This window comes from Danio rerio, chromosome 23 (genome assembly GCF_052040795.2).
Source record: "Danio rerio strain M-AB ecotype USA chromosome 23, GRCz13ab, whole genome shotgun sequence".
Taxonomy (NCBI): domain Eukaryota; kingdom Metazoa; phylum Chordata; class Actinopteri; order Cypriniformes; family Danionidae; genus Danio; species Danio rerio.
In genome coordinates this window covers 8,504,574-8,519,851 of record NC_141043.1, presented here as the reverse complement: position 1 = coordinate 8,519,851, position 15,278 = coordinate 8,504,574, and the positions used below count along the sequence as shown (strand labels likewise).

Below are 15,278 nucleotides of genomic sequence, written 5' to 3'. Positions count from 1 at the left end.
GTGTTAGTGTAACCCCACCGGTCCTACACCATCTGCTCTGAGCTGGAATCTAACCAGCAACCTTCCGCATGGGAGTCGGTTGCTCTAACAAGTAGGCTAAAATCCACATCCTCTAGCATGTGTCGCTAGAGCACATTTAGAGGTCAGAGGAATGAGGTTTACGTGCACAGCACCTACTGGCTGCCCTCTGTTACACTCACCCACTTAGACCTCAGTCCAATCCAGGTCACAGCACCAATGTAACCCCGCCGGTCCTACACCACCCAACCTGCTTCAAGCTGGGATCGAACTGGCAACCTTCTGCATGGGAGTTGGTTGCTCTTACAGGGAGGCTCAAGACCATGGCCTCTAGCATCCGTCGCTAGAGCACCTTTAGAGGTCAGAGGAATGTGGTTTACCTGCAAAGCACCTACTGGCTGGCCTCTGATACACTCACCCCCATTAAACCTGACTCCATTCCGGGTCATGGCACCAATGTAACCCCGCCGGTCCTACACCACCCAACCTGCTCTAAGCTGAATTCGAACCGGCGACCTTGCACATAGGAGTCGATTGCTCTATCAAGGAGGCTAAAGAACATGGCCTCTAGCGTTTGTCGCCAGAGCACCTTTAGAGGTCAGAGGAGTGAGGTTTACCAGCACAGCACCTGCTGACTGGCCTCCGTTACACTCACCCCCTTAAACCTCACTCCATTCCGGGTCACGACACCAATGTAACCCCACTGGTCCTACACCACCCAACCTGCTCCTAGCTGGGATCGAACCGGCGACTTTCTGCATGGGAGTTGGTTGCTAAAGACCATGACCTCTAGCATCCTACGCTAGAGCACCATTAGAGGTCAAAGGAGTAAAGTTTACCTGCACAGCACCTACTGGCTGGCCTCTGATACACTCACCCCCTTAAACCTCACTCCAATTTGGGTCACGGCACCAATGTAACCCCGCCGGTCCTACACCACCCAACCTGTTCTAAGCTAAGAACCGGCGACCTTCCGCATGGGAGTTGGTTGCTCTAACGAGGAGGCTAAAGACCATGCCTCTAGCATCCGTCGGTAGAGCACCTTTAGAGGTCCGAGGAGTGAGGTTTACCTGCACAGCACTTACTAGCTGGTCTCTGTTACATTAGTACGTTCTTAAAAACATTCTAGTACATTCTGGTTATTGTAATTTGCATTATGGAGATTGCAACATGTTATATAATCTAAAATAAAAATATATAAAAGTGTTATGCTACTTTAAAGTAATATAAAATTGTAATCGCATTACTTTTATAATGCGTTAATCCCTATACCAATAATTCTAATTGGACAGGCAGTACAGTTCCGACAATCAGCGATCCTCCCAGCAGCATCTCAGACAGCTTTCTTTCATAACACTCGCTTCCCTTCTGCCAGACTGCAACATATTTATTTATTCATCACTTTATTCAAGTTGCATACTGGCGCCTTTGACACTGCAAGGAAAGACTGACAGAAGCAGAGCGAGAGAGAAAGATGGAGATTCAGGGGTGGATGAATGTCTGTTAACAAATGTCCAGCAGTGGAGCTGTTAAGTCTGTGTTTAACTTCTCCGCACAGTCTTTCCCTCTTAAAATATCCATCAAATAAACAAGCCAACCAGCAACCGTGATTTGCAAATCACCGTAAAAAAGCACTTAGGTTGGTCGAATGATGTATTATTTATTGATGAGACTATTTTAATGCGTAAACACCTCAAATTGTTTTGTTTGCATGTGTTTTTACTGATGATAAGTGATTGCAAGTCTGTTTTTTTTTTTTAGTTTCCACCGGCCTTTGAAGACTTTCAGAGATTTGTGCTTGTCAAAATGCTGCTGGTGGGATTTGAATGATTGATTTGGGATGAAAAGAATACAGAGCCATTCTGAGATGTTTTAGAAATGATCCAGGAATATGATTGATTTTCATGGGGAAAGAAAAATAAGGTTATGTATGGAAGGAGCTGTTCTCAAGAATCGCTAGTCAGGATTCAGCATGTGTACAGTCGTGTGATGGCAATCTGCTCATAACTCACACAAGAATGTTGTTTTGCTAGCAAGATAGACAGGGATGTGTAAGACTGTGCTGTGGAGAGCTGATAAACAAGGTCAACATAATTCGGTTAAGAATAATTCTTTAAATAAGCTTTCTGTGTGTGATTCAGCCCCAGATTACCATATCAAGTTAATCAGGGCACAACCTTGGTGAACAGAAGAGAACATTACATTTCTGAATACTGCCTGGTGTTGAGACAAGTTTTCATCAGTCCAATCACGTCAGCAATGTTAAATGCAGGTATAAATGGGGTCAGAAAATACTTAAGTAAAATACTTAGCACTTTGCTCAGGTAATATTGGAAATGCTGGCTTTTTTACAGTAAATTGTATCTGTGCTTTTACTCTGCAGTTCAGGTTTTCACATTTAATGTCCAATCAAATGCTGTCTGAAATGACTCTTACATAATACAGTGCTTCCCAAAGGTTTGAAATATACTTGCGGTTGTAGCCGGATAGAAATACACTTTTTAAAGAGCCCATATTATACATGAAATAGGGTCATATCTTGGTTGTAAGGGTCTCCAACAACAGTCTTATATGCATGCATGGTCAAAAAACACTTTCATGGTCTTATAATCTGCATTTATTTTTACCTAATTATTCCAGCGACTCCTGTATGAATCGTCCAGTGATTCATTTGTTCCCAAACCCCTCCTTAGCGCGAAGCTAATCTGCGCTGATTGGACCAATGACAGTCTGTTGCGATTGGTCGACTGCCTTCAGTGAGAGAGTGAAATGCAATCAGCAGCTAATCAGCAATATAAAAGTAATCACAGTGCATACACGCTCGATAGTGTAGGCGTGGATTTTAGCTGCCAGTGGGTCAATGTAAATACAGACGATGGACTTGAAAATACAGACGACTAACTATTTTATTGAGCAAAAACTCCAAAAACAGTTGAGGAGATCTTCTTGCTTGTCTCACTCTGCTCTTTTCACAGACACACACACACACACACATATTGCCCTCGTTCGCGCGCGCACACACACACACACACACAAAACTTAACCCTGCTCTAGACAACAACGCGTGCACACACACACACAAACACACACACACACCTCCGGACGACAACGCTCGCACACGCACACACACACACACACACACACACACACACACACACACTACCCTCCTCCACAGAGCTCCGTAAACAAAGCAGCACGCATCGCGTTTTTTAACGTGGCTTTGCACCCGATATGGGAATAAAGCGAGTTAACCTCATACAGTACACACGGTTACAAGTAACAAATCACAACTAAATACATTTGCAAGCTAGAGTAAACGAGGCAACAACTTTAATCGCACGTACTTACACTTGAGAAATGGAGGAAGAAACCCATCCTGACATGTCCAGCAGTAAGTTACTCTTTACTGATCCTTCCTTTAACAAACGCCGATGAAGTATTCTTTGTAGCATGTAGTTTCCAGAAGTTTCCAGTAGTTTCCAACTGCTTGGCTATAATGCTGAGGTTTCATCTTTGGGTAAAGACTCGATAATATCCATCTGCAGTGTGACTTCAATTGACAGGCATGTTTGTGTGCGTGTGTTTGTGTGTTTGTGGGTGTGTGTGTCTGGGTTTCTGTGTCAGAGGGCGGGGCCGCAGGTTTCAAATCTCCCGGGTTTGCGCGTGCACGTGAATAACTTGGTTTCGTTCGTACGTCATGGCGAAACACCTAATGACTCGTTATCGAGTCGACTCTTTTATAGATGAATCAACAGTTTTAAACACTGTACACTTACAGATTTAAGCCTTAGCTGGATACTTCACTTAGAGCTGTGTTACACACTACATGGAGGGGAATTTTCAAAAACCGATAATATGGGCTCTTTAACCACTTCACATCACATATGCGGCAAACAAAACAGCTTCATTTTTAACAATACTGTAATTTATTAAGAAACTGATACTGATACATTTTTTTCTTTTAAATAGGTTAAAGTTTTTTTATTATTATTTAAGAAAGAAATACACTGTTTTTCTTTTATGCTTTTCAGGAGCATTTTGTACAGTATTGCTAAAGCATTTTACATGTTTGGAATAAGTAATATATTAACTTCATTAAATTCCCAGAGATGGGTTGCGGCTGGAAGGGCATCTGCTGCGTAAAAACCTGCTGGATAAGTTGGCAGTCCATTCCGCTGTGGCGACCCCGGATTAATAAAGGGACTAAGCCGACAAGAAAATGAATGAATGAAAATTAATAAAATATACAGCAAATGAGAAATACAGTAAACAACAGAAAAAAAGAATAAACACACACAATACCTCAAAAAACTATAATAATTACAAGAATAAAATGTGTGGATTATTTCAAAAAAGGCAAATGAGTTGATTAGCCATTTCAAATGGTGTACAAATATTTTGCAGGCATTTTACATCTAGTTTCATCCTCTTTGACTGTTTAATTAAGTTTTTTTAAGTCGTTTAAATTAAAGTATGAATTATTTAATGTCTCTCTCACGCTCGCAGCTGTGCGCAGTTGACGACAGCTTCAGAAAGCAAAACCAAAAACAAATCCCAGACATTTTAGGAGATTTAAAAACCCTGGCCAGATGCATTGTTAAGTCGCAAAGAGACGTCTCTTTTTGGAGAGCACGTGTGAGACTGTGGGAGTATTGAAAGGTCTCGTGCACACAGTATCTACGAAACGGGTATCCGAAAATATTTTCCATTACTTAACTGATTGCGGGGTGATGCAGTAGCGCAGTAGGTAGTGCTGTCGTCTCACAGCAAGAAGGTCGATGGATCGCTGGTTCGAACTTCGGCTCAGTTGGCGTTTCTGTGTGGAGTCTGCATGTTCTCTCTGCGTTCGCGTGGGTTTCCTCCGGGTGCTCCGGTATCCCCCACTGTCCAAAGACATGTGGTACAGGTGAGTTGGTATGAGTGTGTGAATGTGTTGGTGGATGTTTCCCAGAGATGGGTTGTGGCTGGAAGGGCATTCGCTGTGTAAAAAAACGTTCTGGATAAGTTGGCAGTTCATTCTGCTGTGGAGACCCCAGATTAATAAAGGGACTAAGCCGACAAGAAAATGAATGAATGAATAATCGATTGCAGATGTTTGGTTATTCATTCATTTTCTTTTCAGCTTAGTTCCTTTATTAATCTGGGGTCGCCACAGCGGAATGAACCGCCAACAACCTATCCAGCATATGTTTTTTACGCAGCAGATAGCCTTCCAGCTGCAGCCCATCTCTGGAAAAACATCCATACACACTCATTCACTACTGGCAATTCAGTTTACCATATTCATCTGTACTACATGTCTTTGGACTGTGGGGGAAACCGGAGCACCCAGAGGAAACCCACGCGAACACAGGGAGAATATGCAACTGACCCAGCCGAGGGTCAAACCAGCGACCTTTTTGCTGTGAGGTGACAGCACTTCCTACTGCACCACTGCGTCGCCTGATGTTTGGTTAAATCTGGCTAATACAAGAAGGATCATAATAATAGTATAAAAAAGTAATATAAAATAAAAGTAGGCGAGGCAGTGGTGCAGTAGGTAGTGCTGTCGCCTCACAGCAAGGTCGCTGGGTCGCTGGTTCGAACCTCGGCTCAGTTGGTGTTTCTGTGTGGAGTTTGCATGTTCTCCCTGCCTTCGCGTGGGTTTCCTCCGGGTGCTCCGGTTTCCCCCACAGTCCAAAGACATGTGGTACAGGTAAATTGGGTTGGCTAAATTGTCCATAGTGTATGAGTGTGAGTGTGAATGTGTGTGTGGATGTTTCCCAGAGATGGGTTGTGGCTGGTAGGGCATCCGCTGCGTTAAAACTTGCTGGATAAGTTGGCGGTTCATTCCGCTGTGGCAACCCCGGATTAATAAAGGGATTAAGCTTACAAGAAATTGAATGAATGAATGAATGAAAATAAAAGTAAAGTCTATTTGTGGGAAGCACTGTATTTACAGATTCTAAAGCTAAAATCAGTCACTTATTCATAGAGGTGAATAAACACAATAATTAAACATAATATGGTGAATTTCACACTATAGTGATAAACAAATCAAACTAGCACATACACATAGTCTGCTGTGGGGCCTCATTTATAATCATTGCGTATGCACAAATCAGGCCCTGAATGCACCACTTTTTATGCTAAAAATGGGATTTATAAGCAAAAACTTGATGGGAAAATGTGTGCACCTGCATGTAAACTCATGTGACTCATGTGTGCACACGTTTTAGAGACAAAGCAGATTTGCTGGCACCTTTGGTGAACTAAGAGACTGACTGCAGATAAAATAAATACATATTTTACTGAAATATTGGGATTATTGAATCTGTAGATCCGCCTACCCTTAATCAGTACAAACCACTTTAAATCATTATTATTAGTCCTAATAATTATTACAGTGTTTTGTTTTTGTTTAGTTTTACAACAACAGTTTAAATAAATAGGCTAAAATGATCAAACGAAAATATACTCATGAAATTATTTGCAATTTCCAACATTGTAGAATTATTCATGTTGTGCGATTGTTGGCTTTTTTTTGACTGTTTAAATTAGTGCTGGGCGATGTGGCAAAAATGCAATCTCGATAATTGTTTTCCATATTGAGCGATAACGTTATTTCTTTCTATATAAATTGTTAATGCTTTCAGATTTAAACGAGTACCAGAACAATGACTGAAGCCGCAAAAATTAGAGGGTCCAAAAAATGGGATAACATTTTTGACAGAAAATTTGGTACATCTCTTATATCAACACACTTAGATTCCCATGGTTGCAAATTTCTGCTGTGTGATTGACTCTTAGATCAATATAGAGTAATAAAAAGTCCAGAGCTTATCATTGCTAATGACATAAATTTTATTGCAATTTGATATCATATTGTTTATCGGCCCAGCCCTAGTTTAAATTACATAGAGATACAGTTGAAGTCAGAATTATTAGCCCCTCATTTTAATTATTTTTCTTTTTTAAATATTTCCCAAGTGATGTGTAACAGAGCAAGGACATTTTCACAGTATGTCTGATAACATTATTTGTTCTGGAGAAAGTCTTATTTGTTTTATTTTGGCTAGAATAAAAGCAGTTTTTAATATTTTAAAAACCATTTGAAGGACAAGATTATTAGCCCCTTTAAGCTATATTTTGTTTCGATAGTCTACAGAACAAACCATTGTTATACAACAACTTGCCTAATTACCCTAACCTGCCTAGTTGTCTTTCAATGTCACTTTAAGCTGTAGAAGTGTTTTGAAAAAATATCTAGTAAATTATATAATATATAATTATATATAATATATAATATATATATAATATATATAATATAATATATAATATAATTATATAAATTATGTACTGTCATCATAACAAAGATAAAATAAATAAGTTATTATAAATGAGTAAATAAAACTATTATGTTTTGAAATGTGTTGAAAAAAATAATAAACCTGGGGTTATTATAATTCAGGGGGGCTAATAATTCTTCAACTGTATATGTGCTGCAACAAATGTTGCGACAAAACAGTTGTTTTTATCAGTTATATAAACATTTTGTAAGCTACTTGTTAAAAAAGTGTAACGGTTCTTTTAAAATAATATAAAGTATAACACTTAAAATGCTTTGAGTGTCTTTGAGTTCATTATAATGATTGTACTTGAGCACTTGTACTTGGTGTGCGTGTGTTTTAATGCAACATAAATGTTTATTAACATGAGAGATAAGAGCAAAATCTGAAAAGCTGGACGTGTACGGAAAGCTTTACATTTTAAGGTATTGTATTGCTTAGAATTGTGTGACTTGTTCTCAAGTATTCGTTAATCTGTTTGTCCTTGGAATCCTTGAAAAATCCCAGCTATTGTCCCTCATAACTGGTAATCAAGGCTAAAAGCCCACTTGTGTAATAAGGTTGGCAATTTGACACAGAACTATACAAAACTTTTTCATTTCCTTTAATTACTTTTTCACCTTAATCATTTAAATATGAATGTTTGTGGCCAAACAAATGATAAAGGCTATTTTGAAATAACAGAAAAAGAAGAAGAAAAAAAAAGACAAGAGCTGCGTGACATGTCCTGCCTTTTCCCCTGTTTCCGTTGGAATTACATCGACAAAGGGAATAAGATGTTTCGAGGCACTTAAGGGAACCTTTAAAGATTTCAGATGTCTGCACAACAATTCTTGGAAACAGTCTAGTGAAGGTTTTTTCCTTCTTCCACTTCACTGTTATTGTGGACGGGTCTATTTTAGATTCATCCTCAAGTAAACAGAACTTTAATCAAAACACTCTATGCTGTGTATTTTGGTTGGGCACGGTACATGTCAGTCTTCTGTTTTATTCCTGTCTAAGTGGACAGGTCAGGGCCAGAATCATTTGGAAAAGGTGATTGTCAAAATTCTGGATCTGTGAGACCTGACTCCAGGTAACATCTCAAAGACTAATGGCAGCTTTACAGGCAAGAAGACACCTCTTGACACTAGCGATTGACAGCCGTTTCATGTGAGAGTTGATGTAGCGTGCAGGAAGTCCAGATTCACACGTCTCAGGAACGGAGAGGCTTTTAATGCTCTCAGATGTAGACTGTCAAAAATGTCAAGAGGAGTGGCAGGGAGAAAATGATTAACTGCGAAAAACAACATTTTCTGAAAAGGGCATGTTGAGCCTGTAAAAACTCAATAACATTGAAGCAAACTCTGGAAGGTATTAGCATATTAGTTTAATATATCTGTCTGTCCATCTATGTACCTACTATCTATCTATCTATCTGAAACTTAAAGGAATGCTTGCTTACTTACTCCCAGGGCTGTTTATATTGAAGTTGATAATTAGCCGCACCATGTTGGTGTTCCGTAACATTTACTTTTTATGAGGTGGGTTGTTAGCCCAACGATCCCCCAACCCCCAACCTGAAAGACCAGGATATACACACACACTACGGACAATTAAGCTTACCCAATTCACCTATAGCGCATGTCTTTGGACTTGTGAGGGAAACCGGAGCACATGCAAACTCCACACAGAAATGCAAACTAACCCAACCAGGGCTCGAACCAGCGACCTTTTTGCTGTGTGTAATTCCTGGAGGGTAAGCGGCACTCAAGAGCCCAGTTTGGGCTCTTGACGGTCCTTTGCTCTCCAGCTCTGACCCCAGCGGGCTGCCCCAGGGGCCAGCCTCTCTCCCTGGGTTTGCAGTCTGGGCTTCAGAGAGCCACTGTGCTGCTTAAAACTTAAAGTACCTCAAAATGTACTCCCCCTTGAGGCATCCTTAGTGTATATGACTTTCTTTTATCAGACGAGCAGTCAGGGGTGCGATTCCGAAAACCATCGATAACCAACTAAGGTCATAATTTGCGTTGTTACAAACATAGTTTGTTGATTTGGAGATTCCCAAATTTGTCGTTCCAATGAAAATTCGCAAACTGCATCACAAACTTGTACGCTTGCAACTACACCTTTAGAGCTGTCTACTCCCAGTTATCCACCCTGTGCCCTATTCATTTAGAACATTCAGGTTTCAGGTGCTGCACATCTTGTATCTTCACACCATAGACAGCTGCCTTCAGATGACTCCAAAGATAAAAGTCTAAGGGGGTCAGATAGGGAGATCTTGGGGGCCATTCAACTGGCCCAAGAGGACCAATCCACTTTTCAGGAAACTGTTCATCTATGCTCGGACCTGACACTCAAATTGTGGTGTTGCACCATCTTGCTGGAAAAACTTAGGGAACGTGCCAGCTTCAGTGCATAAAGAGGGAAACACATCATCATGTAGCAATTTCAAATATCCAGTGCCCTTGAGGTTTCCATTGATGAAGAATGGCCACACTACCTTTGTTGTCTATGGTGTGAAAATACAAGATGTGAAGCACCTAAAACTACAAATACTGGAAGCCTGTGCTGGCATTTCCCATTTGATGTTGCTATCAGTGTGTTAAGAGTGGGAGAAGAGGGTTGCATTGACAATTCAACACAATGGGCAGCACATTGAACACATTTTATAAGTGGTCAGAAACTTGTAAATAACTCATGAAAGAATAAAGTTATGTTAAAACCAAGCACGCCATTGTTTTTCTTATGAATTTCCCAATAAGTTTGATGTGCCAAATGACCCTCTTCCTATTGAAAAAAAAACAAATAAATGTTGGATCCAAGATAGCCGACTTCAAAATGGCCACCATGGTGACCACCCATCTTGAAAGTTTGCCCCCTTACATATACTAATGTGCCACAAACAGGACGTTAATATCACCAACCATTCCCATTTTATTAAGGTGTATCCATAAAAATGCCCCACCCTGTAATATGGGACCATGACTATTTTCATCTCCTTGGAGGAGGCTTACAATCACAGTGTTGTCTGCATATTTTAAAATAAAATGATATAACTAACGTGGTTCCTACTATGGATCTGCAACAGAGAAACTACGGTTTTGAAAAACACTCCTCACTACATATTTCTTTTCCCAAATGCATCGTACTCTGATAGGTCAGGCGCGAGTTATGCCATTGTTTGGGAAACGCACTCCCAGAGTAGTTTTACATTTTATTCTAGCTCTTCCAAGCTGTTCAATGGTGTTCGGTAGTGTAAATTTACTTACACTTTGGATGCCCAAAAGATCTATATCTTTACCTTCAAACTTATTCGTTATCCTTCTCAGTTCCTTAATTCAAATGACATTTCAATTCAAAAATTTCATTTTAACTTATATTTTTTCTCCTCCACAGGCATCGAGTGCATCTTAGTTCTCCCAGATCCCCGCAGTTACTGGGACCCAGTGTTCGGGACGTGTGTTTTCCTGCTCTCCTTCCTGATCCCTGTGGCGATCATTAGCGTGTGCTACAGCCTCATGGTGAAGCGCCTCCGCAGCGTCCGCATTCTATCAGGATCCAAGGAAAAAGATCGCAACCTCCGGCGGATCACGCGCATGGTGCTAGTGGTAGTCGCGGCTTTCGTCGTGTGCTGGACACCCATCCAGATCATGGCCCTGGCGCAGTCACTAGGCTTCAACTTGGCCAGCGTGCAGACGGTGGTGTTCATGCACTTCTGCATCGCACTGGGCTACGTCAACAGCAGTCTGAACCCCGTCCTGTATGCATTCCTTGATGAAAACTTCAAGCGATGCTTCCGCGAGTTCTGCCACCCCTCTCGTTTTGGAATCGATGCACAGCAGTCTGGTCGTATGCGCCATATTACTCGCGAGGTGGCCTTCAACTGCAAGACTACAGACGGGAACAGTAATCCCGCATGACTAGGCGTGGAGCTGCCCCTGGTCAGCCCAGAGCCGCAACCCAATCCAGGGACCGGAAGCTCAAGTTCTGAGTTGACTCAGATCACAACACTCTAGCACCACAGTTACCTCCGCCAGGTGGGCGGGGGAAAGGGTTGGGCTAGGAGTGAGGGCGGAGTCAAGTTAAACGACACGCCCTTTTAGGGACAAAGGGGCTCAATTTACAGTGTCTTAATTAGATTTGGATGTTCTTGTCTACAGTTTTGTTCTTATTCCAAAACGAATACACTTTGCCGTTCAGTGTCGCAGCCTTGTACAGAAGCTTTGTATGTGTTTCTTTACAACAATCAATGTTTCTCTTGAGATTTAAGACTGTAGGATTTCATGGCCTTAAACATACAGTATGAACCTATGGATTAGGTGTATTGATTCATTTTGTGGTATTGCCAAGTGTTGGACTGTACTGTATACACTTTAGAGTGTATGGACTGTACTATATGACTATATACAGTAAACTACAGAGACTTTTAAAGCCTGATTGTTATTTAAAAAAAAAAAAGTTGATATTTTTCTTGGTTTGACTGTACAGTAAGCAGAAATATTTTATATTCATGTATGTTTGGTAGCACAGATTCAAGCTTAAAAACAAAAACACTTGTAAAGAAAATGTATCGCATAACAGTTACTGCTGTCGTGTTCTATTATAGATGTGCATAAGATGAAGTTTATCACGTTCGCGGCTTTGCAGTGTTGAAGACGTCCGTCAGCATTACCTCGAATATTTCTTGAATGTTTTCTGCACCGCTCTGTATCTTGCTTTACTACATATGGATTCTTCTTGACGAGACAGACAACAAAGAGCCAGCACTGTCATGGGTTTACATCACAGACCACTGAATGTGAAAAAAAAGACTATTAAACACCAAATTAAAGATATATATATATACATATATATTAAAAGTGTCCGTGAACTATGAAGATATTGTACACTTAAAGCTTATTCCAGTGAACATTACCTTGATATTGTGATTGTTTGTTTACTTGCTGCATTGACTGGCTGAACATCTAATTGCATATTTATTGACTGGTGGGACCATATTCTGGTGGACTGAAATCAAATGCCAGCTAGGGCTATGGACGTTTACAAAGCCTTCATGGGAAATCGGTTTTATTCTCTGCATACTTATTAAAGAGCAGTTATTAAAAGGCACTTCTATGACTGTAAGGCATTGAGTTTATCAAGTAATTAAAATGCAGGGGAAAATGTGGCACTTGGATTTGTGAATAAATTTGTTCTCACAGTATCAGGGTCATAACAGGCAAGCAGCAAGTTTAACCCTCATACGATGTACATATCCTGGGTGTTATCTACCCCCCCCCCCCCTCCCCATAAAAGCAAACAGCAAATTGTATTATTTCTTTGCTCACAATCTGAAACTTTCTCTGTGTAGAGTGGATTTAATAACAGTTTGACCCACCTTTGGTGAGAGTAGCCTCCACCAAATGTTTTCATTCGGGGATCAAACCTGCACAGCAGTCTTAAGCAAGTTTGCACCATTTCTTTTAGTATTTTCAACAAAACTTTTCTGATGAGAAATATTCTTGGGATTTCTGGTGGCTCTCCTGAGGTCTGACCAAAACATTTCAATCATATTGAGGTCAGGGTTGTGTTTTCACTTGATTTTTTTTTACTGTTGAAGCTGTTGATTTGCTTGTGTGTATTATGTTGTTGTCCTTTTGCATCACCCAAGATTTCAAAAGAAGTGCAGATGGTCTCCTGCTAAATATCCAAAACAACACGGGAATTATCTTTTTTTTTTTTCAGAGATAACAAGCTGTCCAAACAACAAAGCAATCCCAAACTCAGTGATTCACATTCTCTTTCCATTCTGCACATTGGAAGTCCACACAATGAGTTCAGTAAATATGAAAATATGTAATTGGTTTTGTATTAGTGGTACGAGGACTGTATATTTGCCTATTGGAAAAATGTATGACAAAGGAGTTAGCATGCATCGTCTTGCAACTATATTTCTCATCTAAAAATGTGCAAATGAGGTGAATTCATGGGCCATTCTTAAACTATGGGCATTTTAGCCTTGTGAAGTTGAGTAAAAAAAAAAAAACTTGTTCAAAATTCATGTAACAGCCTCATAAGTTTAAATAATTTGTCTAGTTTTAAGATCTGTATAAGAGGACAAACTTAGATAAAAGGAGAGACATTTTTTCCATCTTGAACTAACAAATGTCTATTCAACAACATCTCAATATACAGCTTAAAATGAAATAAATTATGGCAGTCAAACATTGTCTAAGATCATTTTTATATCGTATTAACTCATCTTTTCACTATATATATATATATATATATATATATATATATATATATATATATATATATATATAATTTTACATGCTGTCCACCTGTCACACTCTAAAATTTAATATTAATTTGGTTAAAAGCTTATTAGAAAATAAATAAACCGAATTTGTATATTAAAAAGAGCATAAACCTTTACATTGTGAAGGAAATGACAGTGGTGGAAATGACATTTCAACAGTTTATTGTGAAATAATGAAAAATAGCTTCACCGATTAGCTTTGAAATGATACTAGCCTTCCATGTATACAAAACACTCTTATTTACCTTAATTCTGTTTGATTTAAAAAAAAAAAAAAAAAAAAAAAACATCTTGAAGGTAGAGCATGTTTGGAAATGATGTAGACTAAATTTATTTTCTTATCAAGCAATATTTACCTTGATTTTTCCTTAAGTGTTGTTGATAAAAAAATTAAATTCCCTCCATCTTGAACATGTTCTCAGATGGCACTATTCATTTTCATAGAAACCACCTAAATCTTTCACACAATTGTTTTAAAAGTGACATTACAGTGTTGTGGTGGAAATGACACTGATACTGTGCGACAGCTATATTTTGTATAAAAAAATAATATTGATAATAGTCTCACATTAATAACTATAAAATATTTCAATTATTTTACCAGTGCTTAAATAAGATACATTAATAGATACCAGATAAATAATATTTTAAAATGTAATTTTCATTGTTAAAGTTTAAAACTCTGAGTGTGCGACAAGGTGAAAAAAAAAAGTGATTTTGACACCTAAAAGGAGGTTGAATGATATTTAAAACACTTTTTTCACATTTTTAAAGTAGGTTTTATTATTATTTTGACAAAAAAAGAGGAATTTTAACAAAATTATATATATTTTTGGATATATGATCAAAGGACATAAAAGTGCCTGAAGTTGAAGAATTACCCGAGAATGGCACCTCTATCGCTGAACAGCATGCATGTCTGCAATAGGGCTTCATTTCACAGGTTGATTAGAGCTTGTTAAAGAAAAAAAAAGTGCTTTTTAAAGAATATTGACACCATTTTTTTTTTTTTTTTACTTATTGGAAAAATAATTTGTTTGAAATATCGAAGCAGTGATATTTGAGTTTGAATCATAAAAGCTGACAGAGAGCAATGTATCTATATTTTTCCTGCTACTGTATATCTGATAGTAATCTCTCATCTTTTTATTTTCTTATTTTATTAGACATTTGTGTGCTTAAAAAAATACTATTTTAAAAAATAGTAGGCCTAGTCTCGAACTGGACTGCTTAGCTGAGCTCTCAATAATTTAGACAATTTATAAAAGCATTCTTTAATGCGGTCACTGTGATGATTAACCATTTGCTAGATTACACTTTCAATAAAACCCTTTGCAATTGGTTTGCGCAACCTGTTTCATGCATGTTTGCATACTGTTTGTTGCATGCCAGCAGTTTCGAACTCATCAAAGCAGTGAATCGTTTTGCCAAGCTATCGATTCAATTGATTCAAAACTTTGATAAGCATGAAAATTCCGTGTCAGTATAGATTTCACTGATAATTACAACTTCAGTTTTCTTATCAATTACCTCCCCAATCACGTGTTGCGATTCCTCGACAAACAACTATACATTTCCTGTCAATAAAGGCGGCGCTTGAACTTCAGGTCCACGCTAAGGTAAGTTAAGTTAAAAATTACGGTTCAAAC

General features: G+C 38.9%; 1 protein-coding gene across 12 annotated transcripts in view; it reads left to right on the top strand.

Annotated features, from left to right (window-relative positions):
* The window catches only part of oprl1 (opiate receptor-like 1), a 317,839-nt gene extending 305,344 nt beyond the window's left edge, over window positions 1–12,495 (top strand). For all 12 annotated transcript variants that reach the window (XM_087305425.1, XM_087305423.1, XM_087305421.1 and 9 more), the window contains 1 exon segment: window positions 10,725–12,495. In XM_087305425.1, the coding sequence (XP_087161551.1) occupies window positions 10,725–11,248 (524 nt within the window). In that variant the 3' untranslated portion in view covers window positions 11,249–12,495.
* Window positions 12,496–15,278: the final 2,783 nt, after the last annotated feature.